Below are 13,743 nucleotides of genomic sequence, written 5' to 3' on the forward strand. Positions count from 1 at the left end.
ACACACACACACACACACTCATAAACAAATGAAAACCATGGAGTTTCATTGGACATCCACTTCTGGATATACAGCCTTCCATGGAGTGTGGTTGATAGCACTGGACTGAAGAAAACTGACTTTCCCTATTCTGTCAGCTGTCAGCTGCAAACAGCCTCTTTATAGTGGTAGAACTTTGCATCTGCATCCCCTTCTCCATGCTGGGATTTTTGTCTTGTTTGAACTTACATGGAGATCATAGTCTCTGTGAGTTCATATGTGCATCATCCCTGCTGGATCTGGAAAACACTATTTTTCTTTCTTGGAGTTGTCCGCCATTTCTAGCTCTAAAAACCTTTCTGTCTCCTCTTCCAAATAGATCCTTTAGCCTTAAGGAAAGGGTATGATAAAGCCATCTCATTTAAGATAAGTGTTCCAAAGTCTCTCATTCTCTATAAATTACCATCTTCTGCAAGAACAAGCTTCTCATTTAACATTTGAATGATGCACTGATTAATGGATACAGTAGCCTCTCATTAGAAGTCATTTTATTGCTGATTTTTAAAAGAATAAAAAAAAAAATAGGTTTTTCCCTAAGTCCGCGACCTTGTCTCAGGTTCTTGGCTGCTTTAGTAAGGCGTGCAGGAGTTCCAGCTCATGGAGTGGGCCTTAAATCCTATCAAAAAGTGGTTTGTTACCCCATAACACTGTGCCTTTATTGTCCCTGTGGGGGCTACCTTGCAGATAGACCTCTGTAGCTGGGTGACACTGATCGTTTTTCTTCTCAGGCAGCATGTGTAACACTTTCTGGCACTCTGCATCCTACTCAGTCAGGGAGAAGCTTGTAATTGAACACCAACTCGACTTCTCCATATTTGATGACATAAGGGGTCAGAGTGATGTCTCAGAGGTTAAGAGCACTGACTGCTCTTCCAGAGGTCCTAAATTCAATTCCCAGCAACCACAAGGTGGCTCACAACCATCTATAATGAGATCTGGTGCCCTCTTCTGCCCTGCAGCCGTACATGAAGGCAGACCACTTTATACATAAAAATAAAGAAATAATAAAAATTAAAAATAAGGAAATAATAAAGAAAAAAATCTTTAAAAATACAAGAATATGATATCCTTGTCAGTAAGCTCTTACTTTGGCTAATGACTCAGAAAGGTGTAACCTAGTCCTGACACTGTCAAGAAAAGTGAAATTATGAAATTCATACTAATGGATGGAGCTAGAAACAATCATTCTTAGTGAGGTTACCCAGCCCCCGAAAGACAAACATTACATGTTTCCTCTTCTTTGCAGATGTTAGCTTTTATGCCTTAGATTAAGTGTGCATTGTCCAGAACATCCACAGAGATTGGGTAGATAGTAAAGTACCAAGGAACAAGAGGGGATCTTCTGAATATATAGTGTTATAAAGGGATGAAGAGGAAACTAGAATAGGAGAATTAAGTGGAAAGGGGATGGGCGAGCAATATAGACGCTTTTGGTGTCTTTTCACAAGAAATTGTCAGTCCCATTTGAAGGCCGTAGACATGAGAAACACTTGTGAAGGAGTGAAAATTCCAGCAGTCTGGTGTCGAAGTGCCTGGAAGAACCTCACCCCATTCTCAAGGTCTCTAAGCATGGCTTTTATCCCTCCTCATCAGTTTATTTGACTTGATAAATCTTGTCAGTGCAGCCCTACTTTATCAATTGCACCATTATGTCACTGTAGTGAGATGCTGAATATGTTAAGTTATACAAATAGAGATAAAAATGACTAGATCAAATACATAAAATGGAATATCCTAACTGTTTTTCCTTCATAATGAGGACATCATATTTTGTGTGTTCCTTTGAGAATGTTGATGTACTGGGAGCTGAATTAAGGGTTTCTCTGATCTAATTTATTATTAAGCTTGCTGTTGTCTGGTATCTTGTGGGTCCAGCTAAGAGAATATGGAGAGTGTTGAACAGTGTCTCTTCTTTCTACCTGTTAATTGGGCTCTTGGACTGGTTAAGTAAAAATATCAAGTTTGGATTCCATATGGTTTGTCCTTCTTAACGTAAAGTTTTCTTCTTTATGTACAAATCAAAGGCACAAATCTCCAGAGCCAGGGGATTTGTATTCCACTATGTCCCAATCATACCAGATCATCAGAAAATTTTCAATTATTGTCTGAAAATTTTTAAAAGGGGATAAGAAATATCTCAGTATTTGACACTAAATTGTGATCACTGGCATTTTTCATCTTGATAGGTCTTATTCCTAATTACTGTCAGTATTGTAGCAAGTTTGGTAAAATTTCATTTTGATATTCTCTTGCTATTTCTATGTTGAAAATGTACAGTTGGAGAGGTTGAGCTCATGGAAGAACTGATCCCTCACAAATGTCGGATACCAGGACTGTCACTTCAAGAGCATCCATCCAATGTGCCAACTTGAATTTGTTGTCTACAGGCACTTAGAAAAGCCGAAGAATGTGTCTTAATGGCACAGCTACCTGGTGAGGGGCAGCATCTGTAGATGTTCTTGTGAGAGTCTTTGGTCCAGGATAAATTGTTGTATAAGCAAAGAGAGTTGGAACTTTCTGGATAGATTCTTCAGTTAGTTTTCAGTGTGCTTGGCCTTCTCTTTCTATCCTGTCCACTTGATGACTCTGCTTTCAGGGACTTGGCAGGTCCTCCTTGGCCCCTTGTATGGTGACTGTAGAATGGGACTTTCCTAGGGCACTGAGAATGTGTTCCTGTCTGAGTCATGTCCCTGGGCTTTTACTAAACACTGCTGCGATCTTCACTGTTTTACTATTAGTTTCTGCACACAGCCAAGATCAGAATGGACTGAGACCTTTTGTTGATTTGTTGAACCCTAGGTCTTACTAAACTGAAGTCAGCATTACCAGGAATAGGATCACACATTTTAACTTAAGACAGAGTTCCTGCAACCAAGCTTTTGCATTCAGAAACCCAGTTGGTTTATGCTCTCTGTGACTTCCTTACCTATGTACGGAGTCAATACTATTGGGTCTTCTGTGTCTTTGCCGTGTATCATAACCCCAGCCATATGCCTTCTTCATAAAAACCTTGCATTTCACTGCAAGCAGAAACTAGGCTCTAAGCTCTGTTCATTGAATGATTAGAGTGAAGGTGTGTGTGTGTGTGTGTGTGTGTGTGTGTGTGTGTGCATGCGCGCGTGTGTGCGTTGCACACGAGTATCAGAGCAAAATGCTAATGTTCTAACGTTATGGCCCACAAGAGAATGCAGGTTAAATCACCTTCTCTCTCTATCTTGTCAAACTCTGCATTCTCCGAATTTTACAGGGATAGTCTAAAGGCTGTAAGCTTTATCTCTTTAGTCCAGACTTGTAGCAAGGCTTATCAAAATTTGTCTCTTTGTATCAAAATGAAATGGCAAGTTCATGACTTAATATTATGTTTTACCACTAATTTCCCAGTCATTGTGCCAAGCCATATGTATATGATACATTTATTATATGTTTCAGTCTTTACTACAGTGCAAAGGGGAAATATATTAAAACATTTCAAAGATCAGGAGCAAAACATTGGAGTCACTTGACCACTTCACAGGGTGTCTACGAAAGAAGCCTACTCTGTTAGAGAACGTCTTAATGTTATTTTTATTTGTTTATTTGAGGTGGGGGGGGTCTCTCTATATATCTTAGACTGGCTTGGAACTTACCATGTAGACCAGGCTGACCTTGCACTCATAGAGATCCACCTGCTTCTGTTTCCCAAGTGTTGGGATTCAAGGTGTGCAGCAGAAACTTGCGGAAACATTGGCAAGTTCCATGGTCCCTTCAGCCTTTCTGGGTTTCAACTGCCTGGATTCCCAGGACTACTTTTTCAAAATTAGAGATGGATTTCAATGGTTTTACAGTGAGGTCCTGGCATCAGTGTCATAGGTAAGGGATTGGCAAGTGATACCGGCCAGATGTTGGGGATCTGATGAAATTTCTGATGTTTTTAAGTGGTTGGTAAAGCTAGTGAAATAAAATATTTGGACTTACGAATATGTCACGTAAGACAGAACCCTGTCCGGCATCCCTTTATCACCATAGAGAAGCAGGCGTGGAAAGCTGATACTGTAAGGAGGGGTGGTGGCCGAGGCCACAGGAAGGGTTTCCATCTGGCCCACGTGCTGCATTCCAGCTGTCTTGTTGAGCCCTTTATCATAACATTCACTCACTCGGTCCCCACAGCGTGTTTAGAGGTAGGTCTGGGGGACACTGAGAGAGGATGAATGGCCCATTAAAGCTCACATTCCTCAGCAACGGCTGAAGTAGGACTTGAGTCTGCTTTGCGGCCCTCCTCCTTGACTAGTATGGAGCAAGTCTCACGCTTGTTTGGCTACAGAACCAGGGAGGTGTTAGCAAAGGCACTTGCAGCCATGCCTATGGGTTTTTATATCTGGGGGGAGGGGAGGGATATACACCTTCACATGCAGAACTAGATCAGAACCCAGCAGTCTAGGTAATGGACCTCTCGTGAAGGCAACTGGGGGAATCAGTGTGGCCAGGGCTTTCACTGTGGTGTTAGAAGGCAGGTGTCCCTAGCACCTAGCAGTAACTAGTTGTCAAACCTAGCAGTAGCTAGTTGTCAAACCTGTGAACTTTACGTAATCAGGTTAAAAGGAATCGTACTCATGGAATTATGACTATCCAGCTAGAGCTGAGGTTTGTGGGCCCAAAGGTGGGCCCAGTAAGCTATTAAAACTGGATGCATTCAGACATCTCTTGCATGTGTGTTGTTGTTGGCTTTATCAGGAAGTCCTCCTTTGTAAAAGCAGCCATTCTAGCCACTTGGAATATTTCTTAGCTAAGCTTCCATTCTTACCTGAGCCTCCATTCCTTACTGGCCCTTTCATACACTCACAAACCGTGCTCTCCTGTTCTGTGAGTGGGGAAAAGTCTAGTTGTGCCTGTCTCTGTCTATGAGGTGATAATTGTAGATTCAGTTGTTTCTAAGAGAAGTGGACACTCGGAAGATGACAAGCCAGGCTGAGAATCTGGTAGTCGTGTGTCACGATGTGGAAATAGCCTACAGAGTGTGTGTACATAGTTAAGTAACCCTAATGCTTTCATTGTCCTAACCCCCTTAGCAGCCTTGTTAAAATGTCGATTAGCTGTGTTTTATTCTATTCCTATAAATATAAACTCTGTTTACTATCATTTTCTTCATATGGTGTCACGTATTTCTATCGTCCTATTGTACAGGTCTGTATTGTTTCTTCCCTGGTAGTCTGTTATAGAAGATACTTTAAGTGGTGGTGTTATTGTGGTTAAAGTATGAAGCCTTAGTGGGCTTGCTCACAAATAATTTTAATTTGTCCCTGAGATGCTTTACTGTTAATTGGAAGGATGTCCCCCCTGGTATTGAAGCCAGGGACTCGTCTTGTGTGGTTAATTAGCACGATTAAGCCACAGCTCCTTTTGCTCCCATACAAAGGTTTGCTCTTGTGTTTTCAAAAGGACCATTCTCTCCGAGAAGCCTGGTACCTGACAGGCTTTGAATAGCCAGACCACTTATTTATTTTTAAATATCCACCTCCTCCCCTCTCATCTTGGTGTAGGAAAAGTACATTTGAGCCTTGAAGATGCACTCCAGGGTGGGAAAATACATTTTCTTTGGACGCGATGCTCTTTTTGGCAGATCTGTGTGAGTGCAGAGATGATTTTTTAGATTAACAGCAATGAACGGTCAGGGAGCATTTTGATTGTGTGGAGCAGTGCACAGTGCTAAGATAACAAGTGAAGCATAGGTGCTGCTGGCTCAGGGTTCTCTGTATGTCTGTAGAGAAGGCTAGTAAAAACAGCGGAAGAAAGATGTTCTGTGTTTGGGACCTGCTGAAGACATCTAGGGGAGCTGATTTCCTGGATTAGGACACCGTGATCCCTTCCTGCAGTTGAAGTATTGTCTGATAGATCAAGTCTCCTTTCTTCTAGCCTAGTGCTGAAGTTGATCACCTGTCTTGGATACTAATTATTTAAGTGTTATTTTCTACCTTGATTAAAAAATTATTCTATTGCATAGTTTTATTCATCTTAGCAGATTGCTTTTATGTCATTTTAGTGGATGCATGATATTAAATTTTATGATTATTATAATTTACTGAACCAATTTCCTGTAGGGAAAATAAATAAGCTTTGGGGTTTTGGGGGGACTATGTGAGAGTACGACACTAATCTGTGACCTGTCGCACACCTGCCACTTGTGCAGCCTTTTTGTCCTTACGTCTGTCACAGAGATGGCTTTTGTCTTTGGTAGGAAGGTTAGCACAGTGCTGGGGTTTGCACTCAAAAGGAACGCTGAATTTAGATGCCTCTCCTGAAGCATTTTTTTTTCTCTTCCCAGAAGCCCAAATCTTGTATTATAAGCTTGCACAGAAATTTAAATAATTATAATTAAGTTTGATTCCTATACTGGATGATAATACTAGCAAGTATAAACATTTACCAGGGCAATGTTCATTGTAGACAGGGGATATGGACATTGTGCTATTGAAACCTCACAACCCCAGGCCTTAGGAGCGAAGGATTTTGGTATGAGTGGTACAGTAAATATTTAAAGAACATACCCTCGCTTTTATACATGAGTAAAAGGCTATAGACCACTCTTCCAGGTATGGAAACCCAGGCAGAAAGAGGTTTATCATTTGTTCATATCACAGAGTTGGCAAGCGAAGCAACCCGAAGCCTCACCTAGGGAAGATGGGAGCTCTTTTTATTCTTACCTCACTGCACTTCAGCATCTTAGATGATAGTGGACAGAACACATCCCGACCTTTACAACTAGAGCTTGTGGGGAAAGCACAGAACACCGATGCTCTGGCCATGCCCAGAGGAGTTTCGTGGGAAGACGCACAAAGAAAGCTAAGAGGAAAGAAGCTGGGTTGTCGGTCCAGCTTCTCTTCTGTCCGTCCCCTTGCCCAAAAACAGGGGTGGAGCACAGTGTCAACATCTGGTCCTGGTGCTTTTCCATTAACTATTGTGTCATCTCCTTTCTTCATAATCTTTCCCGTAACTGGGCTTCCTTACCAGCAACCAAGTTAGACATCTTCAAGGATTTTAGATAACATAGGAGCAATCAGTTAGTTAGACTTAGCTATTTAAAATAGCAAATCGAGAAATTTGTTTTCAGCTGTGGGGACTTGGATGCCGCTGAGACGGATGGCTTCTAATTGTTGCATATGGTGACATTATAGTCGGTGAAGATGAGCGGTGTGTGGCATAAAATGTCAAAAAGAAATAAGTGATTTGATAAAAATACCTAGAAGCAATCAGCCTGACTTATTTAATTCAATTCCTAATGACTAGAATCCTGTCACCTCTTGATTTTCAATTGCATGGAGTGCCGTTCCGTGCTGTGCCTTGATTATATCTGTGCAGACTCACCTCCTAGTTTGGTGGCAGTTAGGTTATGCCACGATGCAGATGATGGGTCTCATCAGGATACTAAATGCTGTATGCCTCCTGATTTCCTCACAGCAGTTCGGCAGAGCATCCTGGGGCCTCCAAGCCTCCGTTAAGCTCCTCCAGCATGACATCACGCATCTTGCTACGCCAGCAACTCATGCGTGAGCAGATGCAGGAGCAGGAGCGCAGAGAACAGCAGCAGAAGCTGCAAGCAGCCCAGTTCATGCAACAGAGAGTGCCCGTGAGCCAGACACCAGCCATAAACGTCAGCGTGCCCACCACCCTTCCCTCTGCTACCCAGGTGCCGATGGAAGTCCTCAAGGTACGTGAGTGTCGCCCTTGTGTTCGGACTGAGCCTGTCCCTTCTTCACGCCCCATGTGTCATTTTCACTGGCCTGTGTCTTTGCTTGTCTTGGTATTAGAGTCTTCCTTATAAGCATCATGTCCAGTGGTTGCTATGAGGCTTTGTCTCTTAAAAGAAGGATTTGAACACACTGTAATTATTATAACAACCAGTGAATGTTGGAAATGGTCAATTTTTTCATGACCAATCCCAAATGGGATCTGGTGTTTGTTGTAATGAAGAACATTTCTCTATGTAGCGTTTGGAAATGGTTTCAAGCATAAGAGTTGTCTGGAAGAGGCCTCGTCTAGAAACTTGTGTGTATGTTTTCATAAATGCTTTCCAGGGCCACCCTTTAACTTTGCTCTTGAGTTAGCAAATCTAGCCCGGCCCTAGAAGCTAATTGCTTTAGAAAGTCTCTTCAGAAAGAAAACTGCGGTCAAGCACTGTCTGTGCCTTAATAGCCAGACTTCATAATCCTTTTACTGAAGTGAGCTGTCTGCTTTGGGTCTCTTTGATTTCTTGCTAGAGTGGAAACTGCAGGAGCTTGTTAACGTCCTTCTATTGGGGACACTTAGCTTCCTAATTACTCGAGCAGGTTGCAGCGCTCTGACCATAGACCTCTCTTTCTCTCCCACATTGTCTTCCATGCACCATGGGGAGTTGCCTTGTTTCATAAACATTTCAGTTCGTAAATATGACTGATTCAAGCAAATCTGGAAGTATGGAAAGGGCCTTGCTTTTTATTTATCTTTCACCCAGTCACCTAATTGATTCATTCTGAAGAGCCGAGTGTTCCTGTTCATTAAGCAATGTGAACTCCTCAACCTGCCCAGTCATTGTTGGTCTTTTGCTTTTATCCTTGTGCTCAGGAAAAAAAATTCCATCCATTTCTCCCTCCTTAAAGTTTATTATTAAAGTAAACAGGAGTGATGCACTACACACAGGCTCTGTTTATGATCTTTTCCACGAGGAAAGGAATTCTTGAAAAACCAACTTTAAAGCAGCACGCATCTATTTACAAAGACTTGGAAATTTCTTGGCACCATTGTGGAGCTCTTGGTACAGAAACCGGTTGAAAGTTTGCTAAAGCAAAAGTAATGCAATGGTTTAGCATAAAATGTTAATTTAATATGACTGAAATTCCGAATAATGCCACAATTATTACTCTTTTAATTCTTCTACGATCCTGTCAAGCAAAAGCATCTTTTGGCTGTAGCATAAAAGATACATGGAATCTTTGTTCTGCCTCAGTAGAACTGAGAGTTCCCATTTAATTGTTGTTTTCTATTTGTAAGAGTCATGATCATTTTGTTTATACTTTATTTATACAGTGTGACTGTTACATAACAAGATGCAGAGAAGTATATCTGTTTTATTCACTATAATCTTAAGGGTTTTCTTTTTTAACTGAAAAGCAAATTTTAGACTGCCATGGATTTTAACATAATGGTTTGCATCCAGTTTGAAGGTAATGCTTAATAGTGTATTGAAGCATATTAAATTGAAATAGATTTTCCTATTAGAGTGGTTGTATGGGTTGGTGGAAAAATTACCACAAAATGAATGCGTGAAAGCATCATTTCAATATTATCCTAAAGTTTATATAATTTCTAAGTGTTTAAAATGTTATTTTTCTATCCTTATTACAGTTGATATCTAGGTGAAATAATTTGAATAATTTATGAATTTTCCCTTATACTCTGCCTATTCTGGTAACACTGGATTGAACTGCAGTCTACCCACAACTAAAGAGTACCAGAAAAAATGCCCCAAGTTAAAGCAAAAATTAATTATTAAAAGACATGACCCCACCAAAAGTGACATCGGTTAAGTTTATCTATTGTGCTCAACAGCCATTGCCTCTGTTTAACCCGAGAGTGTTTCTCCTTGGGCTATACAAGAGTCAAGTGTGGCTCATGAATGCAGTCTATGGGTCACTAGTGGCTGTATAGATAAGCTTGGGTGCTTTTGAGTCAGAGACCAAATGAAAACAGGATTTCCTTCATCTGAGGTAATAATGTAAGACATTCAAACATATATGTGAAGGCAAGTTTTCTGTTGGTGATTCCTTGGGAAATGTAAGGCTTTACACTTTATAAAAGTAGTTAGATAAGCTCAGTGTATGGAGACACTGTGAAATACTGCGTAGAAATGCATAAGTCAGCACTCGCCTTTTTCCTTTTGTGACTTTAAATCACATAATACAGTCTCATGAAGTAAATAGTTATAGAGAAACGTCTGATTTGTTTGATCTTGGACAATTTTTGTGAATATATATCTTCAAAACATTAGCAATGCGAACATAGGCTAATTGAATGCAGTCTGATGTGATATATTACATTAAGCACATTTTTTCTGATAGAATAGCCTCAACAGAATATTGACTTCATTTTCAAAGTTTTATGTGGTAGAGCCAGTGCATGCCCACTTCTCAGGGAAGGTAGGTAGGTGCTGAGGTGGAGAAAACCCATTAAGTCTCTCTAGTTTGCAGCATCTGTGTTAGGACATGCTAGAAGAAAGGCCAAAGTTTAATTTTCACCTGTACACACACAAAGTCTTATTCCCAGTAGCCCACTATCGGTGGATTGAGCTACTCATTTTGACAAGCTAAGTCAGTGCTTTCAGGTTAATCCCCGACTTTGGCAACATTTTACTTAGACTACAGAACTCTGTGAAGCATGTTTAAAAATTGTTGACATCTAAAAACTTAGGACTCCTTGGAATTTGTATTAGAGAGTGGAAATTCCCATAATTTCTTCCTCAGCCTCTGGGCACTGTTCATGAGGTATAGCCTCTGTATTCTATCAAGTTCAGTAATTCGTGCATCTATTCATATATTAATTTTCACATCAGATGGCATGGAATGTGGGGTCTTATTGTAGGTATTTGCACATTAGTGAGAGGTGTTAACTTGGTTTCTTCAGAACAAGCTAAACATTATGGGATGGTAACTCAAGCATGCTTCTTTACCATAGACACTGCAGGTGCATAATAGAATTTTCACTGTTGTGAACATACCCCGGTATTTCAAATTGTGAATTAAAGGACCTGCCGAGAACCGTTAATGGAGCACTTTCTTCTGTAGGTGAAATTGATGAGCCATATGGAACTGAGGCTCAAACTTGATGTAAACAAAATCAGAGCCACCAGGGACAGACCTTTAGTGATGGTGGCTCTCACAGCTACAGAAGGATGGCAGCCCTGACTGGAGTGTCGGTGCTCACACGCTCACTGAGCCTCACCTGTCCCTGGTTCATCGCTGTATCTTTAATTCACTGCTGGAGCAGCTGCTACTGTGATCTGAGACTGTCGAATTCTTCAGTTTGATTCCCTGGTATCTTCCCCACAGACCCTGGCAGCGTGGGGGCATAATAATAGTTTATCGTTTGTATTCATTTCCCTGTTGGAAACCTTGTGGCTCCTTGTTCGACTCCCTCCCTTCTCTCCGTTAACTTAAGAATCTAAAGGCTAGCTGTTCTTTCTCTTGTGCATTAAGTTTTCCTTTGCCTTTTTGGAGAAAGTGTCAATAGATGTAAAAGAGTTCTTGTGATGCTTTATTACTTTAGTATATTCCATTTAGTTTAAAGGAATTAATTTTTTAATTTTTTTTTCTTTTTTCCAGATCAGTTCAGGAATTGGGCAAATTGTTTCACAATTAGAAATAATGCTTGCTGTTCATCAAACACAGGCATGCTTTTTGAAGGACCCTGCGTGCGTTAACTGTGTCAGCCTGTGGGGGAGGCGGTGGTTATCTCATGAACCCTCTGTCCATTTAAGCAGCAATCCTAGCGAGCACTGGCAGTAGACTCCAGTGCATTGTGCATGGTAGACAAACATAGTTATGACCCAAACTCATGTTCAGCTGTTGTTCCTGATTTATTTGGTCAGTATAGATGAACCTGAATCTCATCACAGTGGATGTTTAAGACAGGAGAGACATGGCCTCTCGCAGGTCAGCTTGCCTTGATCTCCTGAGCTGGAATCTGTGCGGTCCCCAGAAGATAGGACCTGCTGTGTCTAAGTTATTCTTGGATTCCATATTCATATATTAACCTGCCAGTTAGTGTGACTGACATACACGGGCCGAAAGCCTTGATTTTAGAGTCTATAAATATTGCCGCCCTTGTGATTTTGCATATAACTGTTTGTCGCCCAGACCACGTCATTATTTAGAGGGAGAAGCCTCAGTTTCCTTCTACAAACAGCTCTTCCTCCCCCGAAGTCACAGAGACTCTATTTCCCTGGACAGTCAGACTTGTTCCTTGTCACCTGTAAGATAATTTCCCTTATTTTTAAAACCCCCTCAGTGACTTCTGGAAATTATAGGCTGTCCTTGTCAGCTTTCAGCGGATTTCTGCTGTGGGAGGTAAAATCCACGAGGAAGCGTCTAAGTCGCCTTGCTTCCTGTGAGACTTTCTGCCATTTCCCCCTCTGCAATGCCACCGTTACCTTTCACAGGGACACAGCAGCGTAAAGAGATGCCTCAGGCAGTGTTGGGCCTGTAGACATGACCCTGTGTGCATCTCTCTGCATCGTCTCTACTTTGGAGACTGCACAATCCCCCACTCTTTCTCACTGAATCTCCAAAGCCAGTTGATAGCACTGGGGAGCCTAAGGGCCAGCTTGCTCGGCACTACCCATTGTGCTTTGAGATCATTTGTCAGCATTTCTATAGATGTGGCTCCTGACTGCTGGCTGGGCATTGTCCCAGAGTCACACTGGTGTTTACCACAGGGCCATGCTACTGAACTCCCATCCCTGTTCTGCGAGGCTGTCGTTAGCACCCCCATTTCACAGATGCATGGACCGGCATGAAGAAATTAGATGGTTCTGGTAAAGTTGAGGTGTTGTCACGATTTGAGCCCAGTCAGTTGGCTCTCTGGCTCATTGGTAGTAGCTAATATCTTTCTTGGAGCGAATAACCCAATTAGCTTTCAGAGGAGAAGATAGCCATGTTCAGCCCCTCAGATGATGTGGCTACATAGGAGCTGATAATAGCCCATGTTCATCACAGAGCTTCTGGCTATGGCTTATGTAGGAATTACTTTGATGACATGGAGGGAAGGCAAGACAGCTTCCCTGGCTTCTGGAACTGCTTGTGGGCACTTCTGGTGACAGGTTGAAAACTTGGCGTATTTTAGCTCTATTCTCTTCACAGCCCTGTGGATATAGACAGGACTAGAGCCCAGGGGAGAAACTGGCGTATGGAGATCATTTCTGGCCTCTGGTCATATTGCAGAGCCCATATCTATGCTCTCTACTATCCTTCCACTCCTAGCCTTCCCTGTTGAATCATTACATTTCCTTCCCTAGTCTCGAAGATACGCGAGATGTAGGAAATGAGTGCCATTTTCCTACATAAGAATTCTGTCTAGCCACACTGACCACGATGATAATTTTTGGCTTGGTGATAGTTATCATTACGGGTAAAAACCATGTAACAGGAGGTTTCCTCCAAAAGCATCTGAAAATCCAAAGCCAGGATCATTTATGTTCTGCAGATCTCGGTGGCCCAGTCTGCCCCAAGTCCACGTGCGTTATCTGCCTCTGTATTTAACAATACTCTGCGTGGTTCTGAATGGCTTTTATTCACACCATGTAGAATTTCCCCCTGCAGTTAAGGGTTCATTTTTGTTGTTGCTGTTTCTCTTTCCTCATCTCCTTTCTTCAGTGCAAGAATTTTTTCCATTTTTTGCCATTATTTTAGCCCTTAAAACCAGAACTTCCAATCTGCTTGTTTTTCTCTTTGCTTTAAGTGAATGTCAGTTGTGATAATGATTATATTATTGCACTAGAAGGTTGGAATCCCCTTCACAAATGTTGCCTGTTTCATCTCAACAGTTAAAGAAAGGCTAGGATACAAGACTGCTGATGGATGTAAGCATGTCTTAGAACAAGAGGGAGTAAGGACACAATTTACCTTCACCTTCCTAAAATAAATGGCTAGAATTTGTGTTAAAATATGTAAATTAGGAGCCGGGCAGTGGTGGCGCACGCCT

General features: G+C 41.6%; 1 protein-coding gene across 2 annotated transcripts in view; it reads left to right on the forward strand.

Moving 5' to 3' along the window:
* Positions 1 to 13,743, forward strand: part of Mitf (melanocyte inducing transcription factor) — a 221,892-nt gene that overhangs the window by 131,476 nt on the left and 76,673 nt on the right. For both annotated transcript variants that reach the window (XM_026788279.1, XM_026788280.1), the window contains exon 2: positions 7,471 to 7,720. In XM_026788279.1, the coding sequence (XP_026644080.1) occupies positions 7,471 to 7,720 (250 nt within the window). The remainder of the gene's footprint in view (positions 1 to 7,470; positions 7,721 to 13,743) is intronic.

Source organism: Microtus ochrogaster, unplaced genomic scaffold (assembly GCF_000317375.1).
Source record: "Microtus ochrogaster isolate Prairie Vole_2 unplaced genomic scaffold, MicOch1.0 UNK1, whole genome shotgun sequence".
Lineage (NCBI taxonomy): Eukaryota > Metazoa > Chordata > Mammalia > Rodentia > Cricetidae > Microtus > Microtus ochrogaster.